At 46.4% G+C, this 14785-nt stretch overlaps 1 protein-coding gene across 18 annotated transcripts in view; it reads right to left on the bottom strand.

The window, feature by feature from the left end:
• NAA16 (N-alpha-acetyltransferase 16, NatA auxiliary subunit) overlaps positions 1–12582 on the bottom strand; it is a 94049-nt gene extending 81467 nt beyond the window's left edge. For 13 of the 18 annotated variants that reach the window (XR_009451345.1, XM_059684758.1, XM_059684754.1 and 10 more), the window contains exons 1-3: positions 12281–12582; positions 3368–3452; positions 1661–1765 (exon numbers count right to left, since the gene is read on the bottom strand). Coding sequence is in view for 17 of the 18 variants with exons in the window: in XM_059684758.1 (XP_059540741.1) it covers positions 1661–1765; positions 3368–3452; positions 12281–12334 (244 nt within the window). In the remaining variant the exon portion in view is untranslated. Of the gene's footprint in view, positions 1–1660; positions 1766–3367; positions 3453–9941; positions 10098–12280 lie in introns of all 18 variants that reach the window. The other 5 variants (XM_059684762.1, XM_059684759.1, XM_059684752.1 and 2 more) reach the window with 4 other exon arrangements.
• Positions 12583–14785: the final 2203 nt, after the last annotated feature.

Genomic DNA, 14785 nt, shown 5'->3' on the forward strand with positions numbered 1-14785 from the left:
ATGCTACATACCTATCTAATATAAAGCTTACTTTAACGAAATGGCATTTTTGTCTGAGATTTACTTCAGAATGACCTGGGGTCAGAGGGAAGGGGACAGTGAGCAAATGGTAAAAGATAACATGAGATCAGCCTTGACTGACAACTGTTAAATTATTGAAGCTAGGTGCTGGGCACATTCACTTACTATGTACTAGTATTGAAACAGAATATACTAGAATACAAAAATTATCTTTTAAAACGAGTCTATATTCAATCAATTCTAAAACAACATGTAACCATCATTTAATTCACCAATGATATTAAAAACCACAAAATTAAATTTTTATTTATTGTAAATTAAATTCTTAGCATATCTTGGAGCCAAAACCACTACCATACTTATATGCCCTCTCTCTCTGCTCGAGAGTAAGCACTGAGATAAAGAAATAAGTATTGCCCTAACCCAGGGGTGGGCAAACTTTTTGACTCGAGGGCCACAATGGGTTCTTAAACTGGACCGGAGGGCCGGAACAAAAGCATGGATGGAGTATTTGTGTGAACTAATATAAATTCAAAGTAAACATTATTACAAAAAGGGTACAGTCTTTTTCTTCAATAGTTTTATTCATTTCCGGCCCGCGGGCCGTAGTTTGCCCACGGCTGCCCTAACCGGTTTGGCTCAGTAGATAGAGCGTCAGCCTGCGGACTCAAGGGTCCCGGGTTTAATTCCGGTCAAGGGCATGTACCTTGGTTGTGGGCACATCCCCAGTAGGGGGTGTGCAGGAGGCAGCTGATCGATGTTTCTCGCTCATCGATGTTTCTAACTCTCTATCCCTCTCCCTTCTTCTCTGTAAAAAAATCAATAAAATATATTTTAAAAAAAAGAAAGAAAGAAAGAAGTATTTCATATTTTGAGAACCATAAGCTAAAAATGTGAATACACAACTAAGACTATTGATGTTCAATACTGGCCCATAGATGAATTAAATGTAAAAACCTAAGAAACGGGACAATATGTGAAAAGGTTATTAATAAATATATAAATAAGCAAAACAGAAATGAATATCAATTTCAATGATCCAACCTTAAAAAGTACTTTTGTTCTTTTACAAGCTGGATACTAGACACAGAAAAATACAATTATGAGTATCAGTGAAAATAGCTATGTCCCTATGCAAATGAAACAAGCTGAAGAACCAATATAATATCACACTTAATACTAAATAAAATGTTTTAAAACAAATTTCCTCTGAATTTTTCTTGTAAAGTTTCTTAACAAAAGTTTAAAGAACATAAATTTTACTATACAGGTTTACTACACTATACAGGTTTGTAAGTTATCTGGAGCGATGTGAAATATCACTATTTTATGGATGTATAGAAAAAACAATGAGGTTCAAGTCACATATAATTATCAGCACTCTTCTCTCACAATAAGCACAACTGAAATACATACCTACTGTATAGAGAGTCTCTTTAAAATACTCCAATAAATGAGGTATAGGGGACAGATAAACTAATACTACAAAATGTTGATAATTATTGAACCAGAGTAATTAGTACATAGAGTTCATTAAATTCTCTTCTACATAGGATTGAATTTTTGAATTAGGAAAAAACACTAATAAATTGAAAATATATATATGAAATTAAACTACTCAACCACTGCAAAAGGATACAGACATGACTCTTGACATCATTACGAAGTCCTTTACGAACAAATTCATATGCTTCTTCTTTTTTTCCTAAACAGTTCAATGTTAAGCCTTTCATAGCCAAAGTCTCTGAAAAATATTTTTAACCTCTATTTACACATGAAAGATTCAAATTATCTTAAGGTTATTTTAACATTTGACACCTGCCATGCTTACATTATTCATCTTTTTAATCCCATAGTTAGAAGAACTTCTCTCCAAAAACTGCATTTTAAATATTTGCTTAAAGTTTAGCCCAGGTCCTTTTCTGAAATTCCTTAGGTGGGGGCTAAGTTGCTAAAATGCTTTCTGCTCTTTAGAAGAATCTTTAAAGGGGGTTGAGATGATTCTGCTGAGAAAAGGTAACACAGCAGGCACCTGAATCCTGTTGAGCTAAATCTATACAGCAGTCCACCCTTCACCTGAGATCAATTCGAATCAAGAATCAAATCTCAAATCTGACTTACACCCCACAAAACAATCTATCTTAACAAAGAGAAAAAAAATCACCTTACTAAATACTGGAATAGACTGAATTTTTGGCAAGTTTATTCTAACTAATCCTATTTCGGCTAATTAATACCCTTTTACCTTTCAAGGATACAACACTGGATGACAGGAGTGGCAACCCAAAAATATGTTTAAAGTAATTAATGAAAGATGCTTTAGATTGAAATAACTCTCTGAATAACCCCCCCAAAAAAATAATCCACAAGGGAATTAGATAAGAACAATTTTTTCAAATTAATGTCTGTGGATTCTTGTTTTCAGAACATGGTGAGTCCAAGCTCCTATAACCAAACAATTTTTTTCTGTTTATACATAAAGAACTTCCCTACAAGCTTCCACTTACTAATAGATAAGGGTTCCATAGTGAAAAAGTTTGAAAACAAGTTTAAATTTCTAAAATTCTATGAAATGAAGACTTCTTTCCATTTCCTTCAAAGAATGTTTTCAACATTAGAAAGCTGAGCCAGGTCAGCCTATTTTCCCAATAAGACAATTTCAAGAATTACCGAAGTCTAATATTCAGTGACCTCAGTTAACTTTGCTTTGCTATAGGACCTTAATTTGTGTATCTAATTCTAACCTCATCTATCCTTTTAACAAATACTAGTGACCAGTGAAAAACGATGAGACAAGCAAATGCAAATTAATACCAGTGCTAGAAAAACAACTCAAGATAAACAATCTAATGATAAATGTCATATTTATATATAAAGGCCAGCAGATATATAAAAGACATCTACCAAAGAATAAAATGCATTTGACTGTATCTTTATGCTACTTCGGTATTGCAAATATTGTCCTAATTTTATACATAGAAAATCAAAGAATAAACTTAAGTTCTAGTCAAATAGATGAAATCACGTCTATAAAAATATTGGCATATACTCCAACTGTTTCCCAACTAATCAATCAACAACCTCTCATCTAATAGTAAAGACTCTCTATGTATATGTATATGTATATGTATATGTATATGTGTATATGGACTTAAACATAATAGAAGTAAAGTAACCTAGAATAAGACTGACATGAAATATAACTAAAAATGTTAAATATTTATACACTAGAGAGCTACTAGGCCATGGAATCTGGGAAGTACTCTTCTTTCACTGTTAGGAATCCTATCTATCTGATTTTAGAATTAGATTTCCCCAAAGCAATCTCTCACAGGTAAGACAATACCTCCATGTTCAGCAAATTTTGGATTCGAAAGAATCATCTTGCAAAACTTGAGTCCATTTTTATATTGCTTCTGTTCATAACATTTCTGTAAAGAAATATAAACAAAAATTATTTTATAAAATGAATATACACGAAACAACTTTTACATAATTCAAGATCCAAAGTGAGGTTTAAAACATATGTGACAGAAAGATTTTATGTCAATTTATATCACTTACTAGAGGCCCAGTACACGAAATTTGTGCGGGGGGTGTGTGTGGGGGGGTGTCCCTCAGCCCAGCCTGCACCCTCTCCAATCTGGGACTGCTGGCTCCCAACCACTCACCTGCCTGCCTGCCTGATCACCCCCTAACCACTCCCCTGCCAGCCTGATCGATGCCTAACTGCTCCCCTGCCAGCCCGGTCCCCCCCAACTGCCCTCCCCTGAAGGCCTGGTGGCTCCCAACTGCCCCCCCTTGCAGAACTGGTTGCCCCCAACTGCCCTCCCCTGCAGGCCTAATCGCCCACAACTGCCCTCCCCTGCCGGCCATCTTGTGTCCACATGGGGGCGGCCATCTTCTGTGTTGGAGTGATGGTCAATTTGCATATTTCCTCTTTCTTATATAGGATAACATGAAGTGTGTTTCTGTTACCAAACTGTTCTAGTGTCTGAGCATTTTCACTTTTACAGAAGATACAGAAAAAAAATACACTTAATAAACAGGGAATTTAATCGTCAATCAATACTGCTACAGCTTTTTAAAATTCAAAACCCAAAAGCAAAAATATATGTGATAACGACAGAAAAATACTAGAAACTGCATTAAAAGCCTTTGGTACTACAAGAATGGAACCAAAAGCCCAGCCATTGTGGCTCAGTGGTGGAGCCTTGACCTATGAACCAGGAGGTCACAGTTCAATTCCTGGTCAGGGTACATGCCCAGGTTTTGGGCTCCATCCCCAGTGTGGGGCAACTGATCAATGATTCTTTCTCATCATTGATGTTTCTATCTTGCTCTCCCTCTTCCTTCCTTTCTGAAATCAATAAAAATATATTTAAAAAAAAAAAGAATGGAATCAAGAAATACACACACAAAATACTGCTATTTTCTGAGCAACCCTATTTTGTGTGTCTACAGAACTTGCTATAACTCATATTAATTCCTTAAGGTAGGTGTCATTACCTCCACCTTACAGATCTGGAAAATGTTCATAAAATGTGTTTATAAGTGATTCAGCTTAGTTGCAAACTCTGGTGTGACTCCAAAGATCATGGTCTTTCCATTACTAGTCTAATGTAAGTGTAAGCAACCTCTTTATTCCTAAACCAGAGGCCCAGTGCACAAAATGCGTGCACAGGTACTGTCCCTAGTGGCTGCTGGCTGCCAGCCGGGGCCTTCCTTCCCCCAGCTGCCAGCCGCTGGCTAGGGCCTTCCGTTGTTCTGCGTCGGCCCCTGGTGGTCAGCACACGTTATAGTGAGCGATCGAATTCCTAGTCGGTCGAACTCCCAAGGGGACACTTTGCATATTAGGCTTTCATATATATACACTAGGGGCCCGGTGCACGAAATTCGTGCACTGGGTGTGTGTGGGGGGAGAGTGTCCCTCAGCCCAGCCTGCCCCCTCTCACATACTGGGAGCCCTCAGGCGTTGACCCCCTTCACCCTCCAATCGCAGGATCAGCCCCTTGCCCAGGCCTGACGCCTCTGGCCTAGGCGTCCGGCCCGGGCAGCGGGGACCTGCAGTGGCAGCGGGGGGCGCCGCGATCACTCGGGCTCCGCCCCTGCCCCTGCAGGACGCCTCTGGCGGAGGCGTCCGGCCCGGGCAGCAGGGACCCGCAGCTGCAGCGGCCCCGTGATTGTGGGCTCCGCTTTAGGCCCAGGCAAGGGGCCCCTAGCTCCTGGGACTGCCAGCTTCGACCGTGCCCAGCTCCCATCGCTGGCTCCACCCCTACTTCCTGCTATCACTGGCCAGGGCGGAAAAGGCACCTGATTCTCCAATCATGGCTGGGGGGCAGGGCAAAGGCGGCCCCAGGGCCGCCTTTGCCCTGCCCCCCAGCTCTTAGCTCCCCCCTGGGTTTCCGATCACTGTCAGTGGCAGGGGGCTTCTTCCTGCTTTCCCTTTCGCCTCCCTGCATTGTGCCTACATATGCAAATTAACTGCCATCTTGTTGGCAGTTAACTGCCAATCTTAGTTGGCAGTTAATTTGCATATAGCCCTGATTAGCCAATGAAAAGGGTATTGTCGTACGCCAATTACCATTTTTCTCTTTTATTATATAGGACTAGGAGCCCGGTGCACGAAATTCGTGCACTGGGGGGGCGGGGGGGAGTGTCCCTCAGCCCAGCCTGCCCCCTCTCACATACTGGGAGCCCTCAGGCGTTGACCCCCATCACCCTCCAATCGCAGGATCGGCCCCTTTCCCAGGCCTGACGCCTCTGACAGAGGCGTCAGGCCTGGGCAGGGGACCCTCATTTCCCCCCATCACTGGTTCTGCCCCCAGCCCAGGCCTGATGCCTTGGCCAGAGGCGTAGACCCCCATCACCCTCCGATCGCCTGATCGGCCCCTTGCCCAGGCCTGATGCCTCCGCCAGAGGTGTCAGGCTTGGACAGGGGACCCCCATCTCCCCCCCGATCACTGGCTCTGGCCCCCGCCCAGGCCTGAGGCCTCTGGCCCAGGAATCATGCCTGGGCAGGGGACCCCCATCTCCCTCTGATCGCTTGCTCCACCCCCAGCCCAAGCCTGATGCCTCGGCCAGAGGAGTTGACCCTCATCACCCTCCGATCACCAATCACTGGATCGGCCCCTTGACCAGGCCTGAGGCCTCCGGCAGAGGTGTCAGGCCTGGGCAGGGGACCCCCAGCTCCCCGCGGTTGCAGGCTCCGCCCCTGCCCAGGCCTAATGCCTCTGGCCTAGGCGTCCAGCCCGGGCAGCGGGGACCTGCAGTGGCAGCGGCCCCGCGATCGTGGGCTCCGCTTTAGGCCCAGGCAAGGGACCCCTAGCTCCTGGGACTGCCAGCTTCGACCGTGCCCAGCTCCCATCGCTGGCTCCACCCCTACTTCCTGCTATCACTGGCCAGGGCGGAAAAGGCACCTGATTCTCCGATCATGGCTGGGGGGCAGGGCAAAGGCCCTGCCCCCCAGCTCTTAGCTCCCCCCTGGGTTTCCGATCACTGTCAGTGGCAGGGGGCTTCTTCCTGCTTTCCCTTTCGCCTCCCTGCATTGTGCCTACATATGCAAATTAACCGCCATCTTGTTGGCAGTTAACTGCCAATCTTAGTTGGCAGTTAATTTGCATATAGCCCTGATTAGCCAATGAAAAGGGTATCGTCGTAGGCCAATTACCATTTTTCTCTTTTATTAGTGTTGACTAGAGGCCCAGTGCATGAAATTTGTGCACGGGGCGGGGGTGCGTGCATGCGTGCGTGTGTTCCTCAGCCTGACCTGCACCCTCTCCAATCCGGGAGCCCTCAGAGGATGTCCTACTGACGGCTTAGGCCCGCTCCCTGTGGTTCTCTGCTCTCTGCAGGGCCTGCCTGCTCCACACCACAGCGAATGCCAAGCAGGCCATGCTGGGTGCTGCCTATGGGCCGGGCTTGCCTGCTCCCCAGTCACCCTGACAACAGCCAAGCAGGCCGTGCTGGGAGCTGCCTTGTGGGCTGCTTCCCTGCTCCCAGGTCGCCGCGGGCCGTGCTGGGAGCTACCTGCAGGCAGCACTTGCCTGCTCCCCAGTCGCCGAGGCAATGGCCAAGCAAACCGTGCTGGGAGCTGCCTATAGGCCAGGCTTGCCTGCTCCCCAGTGGCCCTGGCGACAGCCAAGCAGGCCATGCTGGGAGTTGCCTGCAGGCTGCGCTTTTCTGTTCCCGCGTTGCCGCAGGCCATGCTAGGAGCTGCCTGCCTGCTCCCAGGTCGCCTTGGCGACGGCCAAGCAGGCCAAGCCGTGCTGGGAGCTGCCTCCTCCCTGCTGTCAGTCTCCACGGAGGTGATGAGGTTAATTTGCATACTCACTCCTGAGTGGCTGGTGGGCATCATGAAGGTACAGTCAATTTGCATCTTTCTCTTTTATTAGTGTAGACCAGCCGTGGGCAAACTACGGCCCGCGGGCCGGATCCGGCCCGTTTGAAATGAATAAAACTAAAAAAAAAAAAAAAAAGACCGTACCCTTTTATGTAATGATGTTTACTTTGAATTTATATTAGTTCACACAAACACTCCATCCATGCTTTTGTTCCGGCCCTCAGGTCCAGTTTAAGAACCCATTGTGGCCCTCGAGTCAAAAAGTTTGCCCACCCCTGGTGTAGACAGACTGGAAGCCTGGTGCACGGACTCATCCACCCGTGCGAAACTGGTTCTCCGACATTCCCCGAGGGTTCCCAGATTGTGAGAGGGGACAGGTCAGGCCGAGGGGACCCCACTGGTGCACGTTCGGGGCCAGGGAGGGAGTGCGGGAGGGCTCCAGGGCGTGTCCGGTCCAACTCACCCAGTCCTGATCAGCTGGACCCCAGCAGCAAGCTAACCTACCAGTCAGAGCGTCTGCCCCATGGTGGTCAGTGCTCATCATAGGGACTGGTTGAACGGCGAATGGTCGGACACTTAGCTTTTATTATATAGGATGCCACCAACCAGGCTAAGTAATCAGTGACTGTCCTCCACAGCCACTGATCATGAGAACATCTCATCTCCTTTCACTCACATTCTCACTTAAGTTGTTACTAGAGGCCAGATGCATGAAATTCATGCAAGAGTAGGCCTTCCTTTCCCCAGCTGCCAGCACTGGCTTCGCTCTGGCAGCCGGGACCTGGGCTTCCCTCACAGCCCCGGCTTCGTCAGGAAGGACGTCTGATCTAATTAGCATATTATGCTTTTATTATTATAGTGTTCTTTCTAGTACTTATCCCCATGGTAGGGCCTCTGCACTTGAGTTTCTTCTACCTGAAATGTTCTTCCTCAGGTCTTCCTGTGGCTAATTCCTTATGGTTTGAGTGTCACACATCACCTACCTGACCACTCTATTTAATACTGACAGCTTTCTTACTCGCCCCCACCCCACCCGACACAAACATTTTCTCTATATATTACTCTATTTTCTACACAGCATTATCATTTCCTGACATTCCTATTTATGTGATTACTTATTTAGCATCTTCCCCCACCATACTATAAGCTCCTTGAGAACAGGAATCTTGCTTATTTTAAAACATGTTTTTATTGATTTGAGAAAGTGGGGGAGGGAGAAGAGAGAGAGAAAGACAAACATTGATTGTTGATTGCCTCCTGCATGCACCCTGACTGGGGATCAAACCCACAACCCAGGTAAGTGGGCTTGACTGGGAATCAAACCCACGACCCTTCCATGTGAGGGCCAACACTCTAGCCACTGAACACACCAACCAGGGCAGCTCTTGCCTATTTTAAACACTCTTGCATCCTCTGGTTCTAGACAAATAAGCACTGTTCAATGAATACAGCCTACTAAGTTAAAAAACAAAACAAACAAACAAACAGGGTACCAGCAAAGGAGGAAGAAGTGATTAATCCTTGCTGCAGGAGTAGGATGTGCAGGCAAGAATTCAGTGTTTACAGAAAAAAAAATGTTTATATTGAGGTTTCCTGATTGCCTCTGGGGAAGGAAACTTAATGGTTGGGAGACAAGGATAGGACAGAAACCTGAATTTTGAACCATGGGAATATATTACCTATTCCAAAAATATTTTAAAGTAAAAATACAATAATAATAATAATCTGCCCTAACCACTATGGCTCTGTGGATTGAGCATCGGCCCCTGGACTGAAGGGTCCTGGGTTTGATTCCAGTCAAGGGCATGTACCTTGGTTTCAGGCTCCATCCCCAGGAGGGGGTGAGCAGCTGATCAATGTTTCTCTCTCATCAATGTTTCTACCTCTCTCTTCCTCTCTGTAAAGTCAATAAAAATATAAAATAAATAAAATAAAAATTTTAAAGAACAATGGTAGAAATACTTTATTTAAAATAAATAAAAAATAATAATCTGAGTTTGACTATAGGAGTTCACCTGACATATGACAAGAAGAAAAAAAGGAACAGAAGAAACTACTGGGGAAGAGGAAAAGAAGGAAAATATGTGGGGAGGGGGGGTTTCTGACTGACCAAGTGATCTCTAAAGTAATAAATATAACAGTAATAATAATAGTTACTGAAACATTTACTATGTAACAGGCACTGTTCTCATTTAATCTTTATTGAAATGCCAGGAAAGCCTCTGAGATGCATGTTATCTCCATTTTATTTATTTACCTATTTTATTGATTTCAGAGAGAGGGAGGGAAAGGAAGAGAGAGTTAGAAACATCAATGAAAGAGAGAATTATTGATCGGCTGCCTCTTGCATACCCCCTACTGAGGATCAAGCCCACACTGGGGCATGTGCCCCGACGCGGAATCAAACTCAGGATCTCTTGGTCCACTGGATGATGCTCAATGCCCGGAGGCATATCAGCTGGGCACTGAGGCACACAGTAACGTGAGTTTTCACAGCTGGTCAGAGCCACAATTCAAACCAAGGTAGTCTATCTCCAATACCCAAGTACTCAAGTTAAAGAAAAGTCTTAGCTCTAACCAGTTTGGCTCAGTGGATAGAGGGTCGGCCTGCGGACTCAAGGGTCCCAGGTTCCTTTCCGGTAAAGGCATGTACCTTGGTTGTGGGCACATCTCCAGTAGGGGGTGTGCAGGAGGCAGCTGATTGATGTTTCTAACTCTCCCTCTCCCTTCCTGTCTGTAAAAAAATCAATAAAACATATATTAAAAACAAAGAAACGTCTTAAGTTCAGTAAGGAATATATATTTAGTAGAAAAGATAGATTCTTGTTTTGACTTTGATACTAACCAGAAAACCTTAGACCAGTGGTTCTCAACCTGTGGGTCGCGACCCCTTTGGGGGTCGAACGACCCTTTCACAGGGGTCACCTAAGACCATCGGAAAACACATATATAATTACATATTGTTTTTGTGATTAATCACTATGCTTTAATTATGTTCAATTTGTAACAATGAAATTGGGGGTCACCACAACATGAGGAAGTGTATTAAAGGGTGGCGGCATTAGGAAGGTTGAGAACCACTGCCTTAGACACTTAGTCATTTACCATTCCTGGGTTTGACTCTCTCATCCGTAAAAGAGGGCATGAAGTAGAGCTCAAAAATTCAACAAAATGTAATGTTAAGAGCCAGTTTGGGGAGGAATAAAATAGACAGGCATAAGCCACATAGACCATGTGATATGGGTGTGTTTATGTACTCTGATAATCAATACAAATTTACTATTGGTGACAAAACACTTTGGTCCACCAACCAAACTTAAAAATAATTTTATTATAGAGACTTCAATTTGCCATGGAATTTGTTGCAGCAAAATTTTACCCACATTTATTGCAAATGTGAGATGATTAAATCATTCACCTTTGCTGCACCCTCCTAAATTCATATAAGCTTAAAAAGTAAACATTACATACCCAGGTAAGAAAATGTTTAGCATTTTCCAATTTATTTGGGGATAAAATTAACTCAGCAGCAGCTTTAACCTTTTTGTAAATAGAGTATAATGAATCACGGAGGAGTTTTTCATTATTCTACTGATAACAGCATTAGAACTACAAGTACCCATATATAGAGAAAGTAAGTGTTCTGTCATCTTTTAGGTATAATGCCAAATGTCCTGAAATCTTACTAAAAAGTCATAGGTGATTTTTCATTAATATATTTCAGATTCCCTGGACAAAAAAAAAAAAATCCACCTAAAAGGGGCAAAAAAAGTTCACTTCTCCAGTTCCATACTGTGAAAAATACACGTCTATGAGAAAAGCAAAAGTAAGGATTAAATGTGAAGTTTCTATTAGCTAGGACAGAACAGCTACTATGAATTGGATACCTGCCATTGGTAATACTGAAAACATTCTGAATTTTGTATTTATAGCAAAGGTAAGCGATAGCTAATAGTCACATAACACAAGCTCTAAGTAATAAATTCACTGTTAAAATCTAAACGCTCATGTTCAGGTGAAAAGACAAACTAGGAAAAAACAAAACAGCTACCTATTTACAATCTTGGTTTAAAATCCACGGTCCCCAGCGTATATGAGAAAAGCACAGGCACGCTCGCCGCTCGCCGCCTCTCCGCGATGGAGGATCCGGACCGGGACGCCGTGGAGGCAGCGGGCCGCGGGCACGCCACCTGCGGGGAACTCACTTCTCGTCGGCCCGCGGCATGATTCCGGTTTCTGCTCAGAAGCCAAGCATATGACCCCCTCCAGTGCAAAACCAGCCAGCGCACGAAGCCCGGAACACTTTCTCCAAGTCGAGCCGGTGCAAGTTAACAGCAGAGCCATGTCCGGTTTTATACTTCAGAAATGCAGCCCGTGCCCACCTTTCACTTCCCAGCGGCGCTGAGTACCTCGCCCATGGGCACGGTCTCCCCCCGCGGACAGCCTGGCCTGCGGCGCCCCCCGGTCTTCCCGGCGCCGTCCACACCCGCGGCCCGCCCGCCACAGGATCGCCCCGGCTTCCGTGGGCACCGGCGTTAACCAGCACAGAGCAGGGGAGGAACACCTCCGGGGGGAGGCCGGCCAAAGATACCAACCGGGCGGACAGAAGGAACAGGTCGCGCGCGAGTCCGCCCTCGAGGCTCCGCCGAGGTGGGCATGGGCGCCGCTACCTGCCGACGCGGCCCTGCCCCGTGGGCGACGGGAGTCCCCGTCCGCGGCGCCGAGGCCCGGGGAGTCGGTGCCAAGGGAGGGCGCCGCAGGAGGCCCGGCGGCCGCGGCCCGGGACGCAGCGGCCGGGCGGACCCGCGAAGGCTCCGAGGTAAACAAAGACCCGAGCGCGGACCCAGGCGGCCTCGCCGGCGCCGCCGCCGGATCGGGGCTGCCCAGGGCGCGAAGGCGCGGCCTCCCGCCACTCACCAGGATGCGTTTGAAGAGGTTGCTCTCCTTCGGGGGCAGCTGCACGCTCGGCATCGCGGCCGGCGGGGAGGCTGGGCGGCTGGGCGCTCCGCTCCGCAGGGTGGACCCGGGGACGAGCCGCTGCCGAGAGTCGGTGCGGAGGACGGGTCAGTTCATCGGCCTGGAGTGGGGGCTGGGCGGCCTCGGCGGGGCTCTTGCGCCAGGGCTGGCAACGGAGAAGGAAAACGCCGCCAGCGCCGGCCCAGGTGAGGGGCGAGCGGCGCGTCTCCCGCGCGGTAAGATGGCAGCCGGGCCCGCCCCCTCCCGCGGGCGGTGTGCGCATGCGCGGGGCGCGGGGCTGCGGGGAGCCGGGAGGCGGGGAGGACGGTGCTGGGGATGGGGAGTTGTCCGGGGTCACTTGGCGGGGACGGGGGTGGGGGGTGGGGGAGGAGGGGTGCGGCTCCTGCACCGTAGCTCCTCCTAAGTCGTTCGTATGGTGCTATGATTGTTTAGTCTCGTGGCCCAAGATAATGTCGGTTATATCAGAGTCAGACTTTTGGGATTTCTCTCCGCTCAGGAATTTACTAGTAAAACGGGGCTCGAACCCAAAATAGATGGATGAACTTGTGCAGACCAATGACGTATTCACAACGTAGTGAGGGCATTGAGCAGGCATTGACGTGAGCTGATGTGAAAGCCCTTTGAGATGTCTCAGAAAAAAAGTAACCCCCACCCACCCCGCCCCCCCAAAAAAAGCCTTCCCAGCAGTTTAGAACACCTAACATTGTCAGTGAGCATTATGGTGGTTTTATGGGGCCACTGATCCTCCAAGTCTACCTACTCTTTCTCCTCAGATGGTTCCCCTTTATACAAGGTATAATGAGAGCAACAAAACTCAAACCCAGGATCTTCCAACTCTGGAACACTTTCTGCTCTACATGAAAGGGAGTATATCCCAAAACAAAAGCAAAGCAGAAGAAAATAGAATAGTGATAGAACATATGTGAGCCTAGAAAGATACAGATATCCATCGTTGACAATAGCCATACAGCCCTAGCTGGTGTTGCCCAGTGGATAGAGCATCAGCCTGCAGACTGAGGGTCCTAGGTCCAATTCTGGTCAAGGGCACATGCCTAGGTTGCTGGGCCAATCAGTGATTCTCTCTCATCATTGATGTTTCAATCTCTCTCTCCCTCTCCCTTCCTCTCTGAAATCAATACAAATATAACTTTTTTTAAAAATCAGATAATGGTGAGATAACTTAAAAAAAAAAATAGCCATACATGCAACATAGGTTTACTATTAAGGACTATGTAGACATTAGGTACATAAACTTATTTATACATGTTCTAGATATTAATTTGTGCATGTTTGTAAGACTACAGGGTAATTGATGCATAATGGCATTTAATGGGCTATATAATCTGAGATGGGTTGCAGCTTATTTGATTCCCCCCCCCCCCCTAGTCTGGGTTTGAGATGGGAGAAAGTATCATGGGATTCTTTTCAAATAGGGAAGGGGCTGTTATTTAAAAGGGGTAGGTCCAGAGGGCCTGTTTTCTGGTCAGAAACTAGGTTCCCCAAGATGTTAAAGAAGGAAGTGAGGAAGGAGGGCTTCATGGAAAACTGGCTGATTTGCACCTGAACTAGTCGTAATCTAGACAGCTGAGCAGGGGCAGAAAAGTGCCTGCTCACAGCACCCTCATACCCAGACACTCCACAGTCTCTACCCACTGTTTGCTCACTCTAGCAATATTCAGGAAAATTCTTTGGCTCCCGATTTATCTACAGCCTCAGGAGTAAAGGATTAATTGTGGGACAAGTCGAAGCTCCAGTGCTCCAGTCAGGCCATCCCTTGATCCTCATGGAATGTACTTCAGCCATCTCAAGCCACTTTGCCTCACCTCCAGTTATCAAAATGACAAACTGAAAAAAGAAATTAAGGGGGGGGGGGGAGACATAATGCTAAACTGTAAATATTTGGAGACAAGTAATGTTTATCTTTTATGAAAGTTTCCTTTGGGCCTTGTCCAGTCTAACTTATTACAAATGGATAACCTGTGGTAGCTGCCAGATTTCACCATGGCTCTCTCCACCCCTAAATCAGGCAGCCTATGCTGGTTCTTCATTTGCACTCTGCAGCTTCCCACCCACTGCCAACCTCTTCCCCTTCCCACAGGCTTCCCAGCAGTTCAAAGAAAACCTGCAGTCCCTAATACCAAGAAATAGGTAGTTATAAACACTCATATTTAATATTTTCCTCATCTGTCTTTCACACACGTTGACATACAATGCATGCACACCTAGGATAGGGGTCAAGGGAGAGGTGAGTAACTGAAGAGAATGACAGTAGTGTTGCTGGTAGTTGTCAGCCTGAACCTTAGACTACATAAAAGATGTAATGCATGCAGTCAGAAAGCCTGGGTTAGCCAGTGGCTATAATTTTATTACTGACCTCCTGTTTAGTCTGGAGCAAATCTTATTTCCACCTTTCAACAGAAAATGGGGTTATAATAACATTATTGT

Source organism: Myotis daubentonii, chromosome 2, assembly GCF_963259705.1.
Source record: "Myotis daubentonii chromosome 2, mMyoDau2.1, whole genome shotgun sequence".
NCBI classification, from domain to species: Eukaryota; Metazoa; Chordata; class Mammalia; order Chiroptera; family Vespertilionidae; genus Myotis; species Myotis daubentonii.